This window comes from Prosopis cineraria, unplaced genomic scaffold (genome assembly GCF_029017545.1).
Source record: "Prosopis cineraria cultivar Desert tree isolate PC_DT_omini unplaced genomic scaffold, ASM2901754v1 PC124, whole genome shotgun sequence".
NCBI classification, from domain to species: domain Eukaryota; kingdom Viridiplantae; phylum Streptophyta; class Magnoliopsida; order Fabales; family Fabaceae; genus Prosopis; species Prosopis cineraria.
In genome coordinates this window covers 63,669-71,947 of record NW_026555451.1, presented here as the reverse complement: position 1 = coordinate 71,947, position 8,279 = coordinate 63,669, and the positions used below count along the sequence as shown (strand labels likewise).

General features: G+C 37.9%; 1 protein-coding gene across 1 annotated transcript; it reads left to right on the top strand.

Annotated features, from left to right (window-relative positions):
* Positions 1–1,742: 1,742 nt before the first annotated feature.
* Positions 1,743–7,924, top strand: LOC129295481 (NADH dehydrogenase [ubiquinone] iron-sulfur protein 1, mitochondrial-like). The gene is made up of 5 exons (XM_054934003.1): positions 1,743–2,344; positions 3,187–3,433; positions 4,702–4,996; positions 6,162–6,536; positions 6,883–7,924. The coding sequence occupies exons 1-5, from the start codon at positions 1,921–1,923 to the stop codon at positions 7,780–7,782; spliced, it is 2,241 nt and encodes a 746-aa protein (XP_054789978.1). The 5' UTR covers positions 1,743–1,920; the 3' UTR covers positions 7,783–7,924.
* The last annotated feature ends 355 nt before the right edge of the window (positions 7,925–8,279 follow it).

The window sequence follows — 8,279 nt, the reverse complement described above, 5'->3', positions numbered from 1 at the left end:
GATTAAGGAGTAAGGAATGCATATTCGCATAAGGACTGAGAAGTAAGAAATGCATAGTAAAATTATGATAAAAGTGAAAGTTAAAAGATTGAGTGGCTAAAGCAGTAATTTTTTCTTATAGAAAGCCACCTCATAAATCATAACAAGGTAAAAAGTTTAAAAATTCTGAGGGAGGGGCATGGGGAAACATTATTTGGGTCTGCCCTGCAACAAGTGAATCACGCACCATATATAATGAGCATTTATTAAAACACATTCTTTCATCTATGTCATCTTACCTTGCTTGATAAAAAATTATGCAAGGATAAATTAGAAAGAGGTGATGATATGATCAACCAAACACATATTAACATTGTCTAGGAAAAGAGAGAGGGTGGGATGCACCGTGTCTGATGGGAGGGGAGGGGAGAGCGATAGAGAGCAAGCGATGCTGATAAGGAGGGTGGGTGGGAGCTCAGCTCAAGTGGCAGGTTTGTTTTTCTAGTAAACGACTAAATTTGGTGGAAAAGACAAAAGGTGGTTGAGGGAAAACATTCAATTATGACTAGCCTTAGGGCTAGTTCATGGTATAAGGATTTGCTACTTAGCTTGAACTTTCAATTCTGTCGTGTGATAATACCATGTGAGGAGGGATGTAGTGATATTAAACTTTCAATCAACTGTAACAAACAACAAAGCAAGGAGGGGCTGGTGGTTCTGATAAGGATGATACTTTACAAGAATCATGCAAGAGGAGATGCCCAAAACTTAAGCTACTTGGTGAATAGTATCATGCATGGTGTTCTCCTTTGATGGACTCATTGGTTATTAAGTTGTTGGGCAATAGTATGCCTTGTAGATTTCTCTACCTTAATCTAATACATCTGTGGAAGCTAACTAACCCAACATGTGGCACTCCTTTGAGTAAGGGTACTTTATGGCATCTTCCATCAAAAGAGAGAGAGGATTTAGGATATGCCTAATGGAAAGGGACCCTGGATGCTTGATGAATGGTCCCAAATGGTGGCCATATATCCAATTCATGGGGAATTAAAAGGTAATGGAAAATTGTTGCTTGGATCCAAACACCAGATGTTCCCTATAAGTTGTATAATGAGGAGTCACTCCAACAAATTAGGAACATGGTTTGCAGAACTTAAAAATTGTCAAATTGACGTCCATTTCTAGCAAGGGAGGTTTTGTGTAGATTGATTTTGAATAAACAACTTTTGCCTTCGCTCACCTTGTTTGAGGGAGAGTATAAGATTGCTTATGAAAATCTCATCTTGTTTGTCTCCATTATGATAAATGTAATTATCATATACACAAGTGTGTTAAAAAAATTATCTACTCAGAAGCTAATGTGAAGAGTGAAAACTGAAAAGAAATAAATTCAAGTAAATTTAAAAAAATTACCAATTACTTAGTATATATTATATCTTGTTATGGATGTGAAATTTTTTGTCTCATTTTTTTTAGTGGATAAGTAAAATTGTATCACACTTAAGTTATGAATGCCATCGGCTCCTTAAAAACATTTTGTAGGTATTTTCATACCTTTATCTTTTTTGTCATTTGTGTGCCTGTTTATTTTGTTTTTGTCTTTTTCTTCTCCCTTGTGCCAAAAAAAGAAAGAAAAGAAAAAGTGGCAAGGGTTGGCCAATTGCCACGTTGCAGCCCTGCGGGTCGGGCATAGATAGTATCAAACGTTTTATCGATGGATCGGACCATCCATCCACTGATCATTTCTCAATTTCCCTTGGAAGAGTGGACTGAGGTCTGAGCCTGCAATCCGCATCACCCCGTCGGCCACATCCCCGGCTCAAGGAAGCTTTATTTTCCTGTCATCTTTCAAGCGAACAGAGATCCTCGAGTTATAGGGTTCAAATCTGACACTGGGGAAGGTAACGATTTTGAGGAACAGAAAAGGCGAAACCGAAAATGGGGCTGGGCTTGTTAGCTTCCAAAGCCATGAGACCCGCCTCCAGGATCCTGCATTCTCCGAATTCTAGAAACTTCCTCATCAGAACCATTGTTACGAAACCGGAGCTGCAGAAGCCGGAAGGTGCGGCCGCACAAACTCAACCGGAGCCTCCGGTCGATCTCCCTCCGCGGACCCCGCTTGCCGGAGCCAGGGTCCACTTCCCCAATCCCGAGGATGCCATTGAGGTTTTCGTAGATGGGTACCCTGTGAAAATCCCCAAGGGCATGACCGTTCTTCAGGCATGTGAAGTTGCCGGTGTTGACATACCTCGCTTTTGCTATCACAGCCGGCTTTCCATTGCTGGAAATTGCCGTATGTGTCTCGTCGAGGTTGAGAAATCGCCTAAGCCTGTTGCTTCTTGCGCTATGCCTGCTCTTCCTGGTTAGCTATTCTCCCCCATTTCACTTCTATGTTTGGTTTATTCTAAAATAGTCTGAGCTTAAATTTCAACTACTAGAGTCTTGATCATGGTCATTTGTTATTGATTCTGGTGTTTTTCCCCCCCTCTTATCACGTGTGATATGATTTTGAATATGATTTTGTTCTCAGTCAGAGTAGTATTGCTTTTTCTTGTCATAGATTTCAAATTATTTTTTAGGTTCATTTTGCCACGTCCATGAAATTTAGTTTTGTATTGTCAAACTTAGCTGATACTATTTGATTTCGATGCTAAAATGTTCAAAAGTTAACGTTCTTTTTGAAATTGAACTATGATTCGTTTATTTTATTGGTAGTTGCAGATATTAATGCTACTAGGAAAGCAGCACTAATCCAGTTCTGACCATTTGATTGAATTTTTTTTCCTTCTTAGCGGCTATGCTGACATTTGTGTTAAGTCTACTGCTAATATGTGCTTTTGTATATTTAAAAAGCAAAATAATTTGTGCCTGTTCTCTTCATAATTTATGATTATATTGTCACACAGTGATCTATCTTGTAAAGGTATTATCTATTTCTCCTTTCATAGATTACAAGTTATGTTTTTTCTAATAATTGAGAAATTTGGAGATAAAGTTATCAGTTATCGTGTTCTCTGCTTGTTGTACTGAATCTACTGATATCTTCTAATATTTTCAAACATATTTATACCTTTATTTTCAATGTCTGTGTGCACACTTACTCCCTTTTCTTGTTGCATAAGTTTGGTTCTATTGGGGGTTCTGATAAGTCCTTCTTGTTTGATTTTCGTTTATAATGTAACCTAATGGGATGTTGGTCTAAAGGAATGAAAATTAAGACCAACACACCTGTGGCAAAGAAAGCTCGAGAAGGAGTGATGGAATTCTTGTTGATGAATCATCCACTGGATTGCCCAATTTGTGATCAGGGTGGGGAATGTGATCTTCAGGACCAGTCAATGGCATTTGGCTCTGATCGTGGTCGCTTCACTGACGTGAAGAGATCTGTGGTGGATAAAAATCTTGGTCCTTTGGTGAAGACTGTAATGACTAGGTGTATTCAGTGTACAAGGTCAGCTGTGTGCAGCACTTCTTTTACCATTAATCTGATCATTGTCATTTGCAAAACTTTATAAATTTTTTCTACATTTTAAGTATGAAATTATTCGTAGTTAGTATTTTTTTTAAGAAAAAAAGGTTGTTGGGTTTTTTTGATGATTTGAGTAATGGTAAAATAGTAATTCTTATAGTTGTTGTTGAATGCTCTTGTGAGAATTAATAATTTCTGTTTGAGTTGTTGATCCCACTTTCAAATAAAGTAGTAGCCGCTATGATTGTTACAAAGCAGATGTACCACTTATATCTGCATTTCATCAAAGTTTGATGCAAGTGATATCATAATGATGTTCCTGTTCTATATAGGTGAAGTCCAGCCTTACTAAGATATGAATTTCCAAGCGTGAAGCAAAATAAAAATGATATCCTTTTATGATGTTCCTGTTCTATATAGGTGAAGTCCAGCCTTACTAAGATATGAATTTCCAAGCGTGAAGCAAAATAAAAATGATATCCTTTCAGTACAGTGATAATATGTTTGGAAGCAAATTCTATCTCAAAGCACTACATTATTGTTGATGGGAATTTTTTTTGGCTGTATTAAAGTTGTCTAGTTGTGGATTCGTTTCCTATCTCCCATTTTTTCATATTTTGTATCTTGAAATGCTATGCCATTTATTGTAGTATTTGTCCCCTCCCTCCTTCAGCAGCTCTAGGTTCAAGCCTGAGTGTGATGATATATCAGAGCTTGTTTGTTTCAATTCTAAATCTAAGATATGTGTGCATATTTTGTTGTTTAATGTTCTCACTCTAGCAGGTTTTTTTGGGATCTGTTTGGGCACTTAACTTGATTATTTAGTGTATATTTTACCCATCCACATAGTTACATAAGTAATAATAGCATTAGCGTGAGCCTAGAGTGGTTCAGGGGTCATATATTTTATCGCTTCTGAAGGTTTATGTCATTGTACTGATGGAGATACAAATGACATTCAAATTCTATTTAATTTGTCTGTTTCCAATTCAGTCCTTTCGACTCATGATTTTATAGTGTCTTCCTTACATTTTGAAACAATTTTTCCTTGATCATTTAGTTTTATTCCTTTCATGGGTTGGTTCCATCTTAGTTTGGCTGGTTCTAATTTCTGGTTTGGGTTTGACCTTCTATAGTTTAAAATGTTGGCATTTGTTTGAAATCTAATTGCCAGCATCTGAGAAACATTTTTTCCTTGTATCTTGAATGTCAGTTGTGTGAAATAATTGAGTGTCTCTTCGGAACAACAGGTGTGTTAGGTTTGCAACAGAGATTGCAGGGGTTCAGGATCTTGGCATGTTAGGTCGTGGCAGTGGAGAGGAGATTGGAACATATGTTGAAAAGCTCATGACAAGTGAACTTTCTGGTAATGTGATAGATATCTGTCCTGTTGGAGCTCTTACCTCAAAACCTTTTGCATTTAAAGCTCGAAATTGGGAGTTAAAGGGTACAGAAACCATTGATGTTACGGATGCTGTTGGATCTAATATTCGAATTGATAGCAGAGGACCTGAAGTCATGCGAATCGTCCCTCGTCTAAATGAGGTTAGATTCTGGTAAAAGATACTGTGGATGTTCATTGCAGTGAGTTGTGTCTGTAAGATCTTTTTTGCTCTCAAGGTTGTAGGCTTTTTCACTGCTGCATGATGCTATTGCTGCTTTTAATGGTTTAAGCAAGATGACTTCTCAGTTCTCACTATTTGATGACTACTTGAACCTGACAAAGGAAGTTTTTGTCAACCCACTTAAACTCAATTGTGACCACACTTGCCATTACTTCACAGTTTGTACAAGAAATTTGTCTAAGGAGTGCTCTTACCTATTGCAAGGAGGCTGTGTCAACGAGAAAAGTATTGCATGTGTTGTTTAGATAATATTTGCCAATATGATATATAAATAAAGGAAATGCTAACCTCCGCACTAGTAAGTTATATGAAGGTTAGAAACCTCTGCATAGGTTATTTTGACCAAAGTGCCCCTGTTGTTTCAAAGACTCAAAAAGTATCGGACTTAGGTCATTTCTTTCAATACCTTGTATATAATTGTGTTGTGAGAAAAACTACTCAATCCTCAACGTGGTTTAGCTTTCTCTTGTTTAGAGTTGCTTTTTTCATCACACTGAAGCCTGTAGAAGGTCTGTAAACAAATTTTCTCTTCTAATTGATGTTCTTTCGAAGACGTGTAGGTTTGGGCATTTAGATATAGGCATTGTTTTGTTGCTCTATGACAATCTTTTAATTAAACAGTATCATGAGCAGATCTCTGTTCTTGAGAATTAAGCTATTTTTTTTTTTATTGGATGATTGAACAAGCCGAGGATGTTTTAAGTGAACCTAACCCGTTAACTGTCTTGATATTATTAGGATGCCTAATTCATTGGAGTGTAATTGGTCACGGTCACTAATCATGTGTTATTCAAGGACTGAATTGCTATAAAATATGCGTGATCATGTACCTGCTATGGTTCTCACATTTTGTAATTTTGAGCAACTAGTGAGCAGCCTCAAGAATGGATAGTCTTTTGTCGTAAAGTTCCTGGGTTGAGATTATTAACATATGGTTCAGGCAAATTGTTAATATTTGTTGTGATCTGGGAAACCGTAGAGCTTTTTTGAACGACAGAACTTCTGCTTTTTATTTTTCATGGGGGAGGTGGGGATTTTCGTCTGTCCATGGTTTGTGTTTAAGGTTGTACTGCTTATCAATGCAGGACATAAATGAAGAATGGATTTCAGACAAGACTCGCTTTTGCTATGATGGTTTGAAGAGGCAAAGGCTAAATGATCCCATGATTCGTGGTCCTGATGGGCGTTTTAAGACTGTCAGCTGGCGTGATGCCCTTGCTGTGGTTGCAGAAATTGCCCACCAAATTAAACCAGAAGAAATTGTTGGAATAGCAGGCCGACTATCCGATGCTGAATCAATGATGGCACTAAAAGATCTCATCAACAGGATGGGATCAGATAATGTGTGGTGTGAAGGAATTGGCGTACATACTAATGCTGATTCGCGATCAGGGTATGTTATGAATACTGGCATTGCTGGTCTCGAGAAAGCAGATGTTTTCCTGTTGGTTGGTACCCAGGTATATATCTGTCCATTAAATGTAATTTTTAGTCTCCCTTGATATTCAAATACTTCCTATAATTGGAATGCCTTTCCCTTTCACCTAATTGCAGGATAGGTTTTTTTCCTCCTACTTTCTTAACTTTTTTTTTTTTCCTTCACTTTAGTCACTAGAGTTGGTAGAGGTTGCATGAAAAGGAAAAAAGGTTAAAATATTTTTTGAGAAAAACTGTTCACATAAATTTTTTATTGGCTTGGATTCATCTACTGGTTTATACTGTGTTGGAGCTGGGCGGTTGGATTTTGTTGCTTCTGTTGTCAATTAGGTTTGCTTATCTTATATGGATTCACTGTTGAATTTGTAGCCACGAGTAGAAGCTGCTATGGTTAATGCTAGAATTCGAAAGACTGTCAAAGCAACACAAGCCAAGGTTGGGTACATTGGTCCTCCCACTGATTTTAATTATGATCACAAACATCTTGGTACTGGACCTCAAACACTCATTGAGATTGCTGAGGGTCGTCACCCATTTTCCAAGACAATCTCAAATGCCAAAAACCCTTGTATCATTGTTGGTGGTGGGATTCTTGAGAGGAAGGACAAGAATGCAGTTTTCGCAGCTGTTGAAACCATTGCTAAAATTGGAAATGTTGTCAGCCCTGATTGGAATGGACTTAATGTGTTGCTTCTCCATGCTGCCCAGGCTGCTGCACTTGACCTTGGACTTGTTCCTCGATCTGAAAAAACCCTTGAGTCCGCAAAATTTGTCTACCTGATGGGTGCCGATGATGTGAACTTGGAGCATATTCCAAATGATGCTTTTGTTGTATATCAAGGTCATCATGGGGACAAGGGTGTCTATCGTGCTGATGTCATTTTGCCTGCTTCAGCATTCAGTGAGAAGGAGGGTACATATGAAAACACTGAAGGATGCGTTCAACAAACGTTGCCTGCAGTTCCAACAGTTGGTGATGCCAGGGATGATTGGAAGATAATCCGTGCCCTGTCTGAGGTGGCTGGACTGCGGTTGCCCTATGATACAATCAGCGCCATTCGTGCCCGAATTAAAACAGTTGCACCAAATCTTGTGCACATGGATGAGAGAGAACAGGCTGTATTTTCATCTTTGCCTAAGCCCGAAGTCACTGAGAAGATCAGCACGACACCATTCGGGATTGCAGTTGAGAATTTCTATATGACCGATTCAATAACCCGGGCATCAAAGATAATGGCGCAATGCAGTGCTATGCTGTTGAAGAAGTGAAGTTTAATTTTTGTTTTTGTCCAAAGTTAATGCTTATTCATGTTTTTTCGTTTCCCGGTCATTTAAGCCACTGGTTGGCCAAAGCTTCTCGGATGTTGGAAGTACCTAATAAAATTAATTTAGGCTTTTGCCCTTGTATGCATTGTAAGAGCACCACTAGGTAAAACTCTCGTGTACATTTGGATTTTTGTCCAACTGATTGTGAAAGCTTTAGAACAACACTCAGAAAGGGCTAGGAGCAGGGGTGGGGTTAGGATTTAAGAATAAGGAGGGGCTAATATTAATATATATATATATATACACTATAAATTTTTTATAAATTTTAGAAGAATCAGAAGTATGTAATACTTATACAATATAAAAAAAAATTAAAAAATTGAGGGGTTACAGCCTTTATTGGTCCCCCCGTTCTGCCACTGGTTAGGAACAATCTTGATCTTTTATTTCAATCTTATTTAATCTTGACTGTTCATTTAAATTAAATTTTTAAATATTTG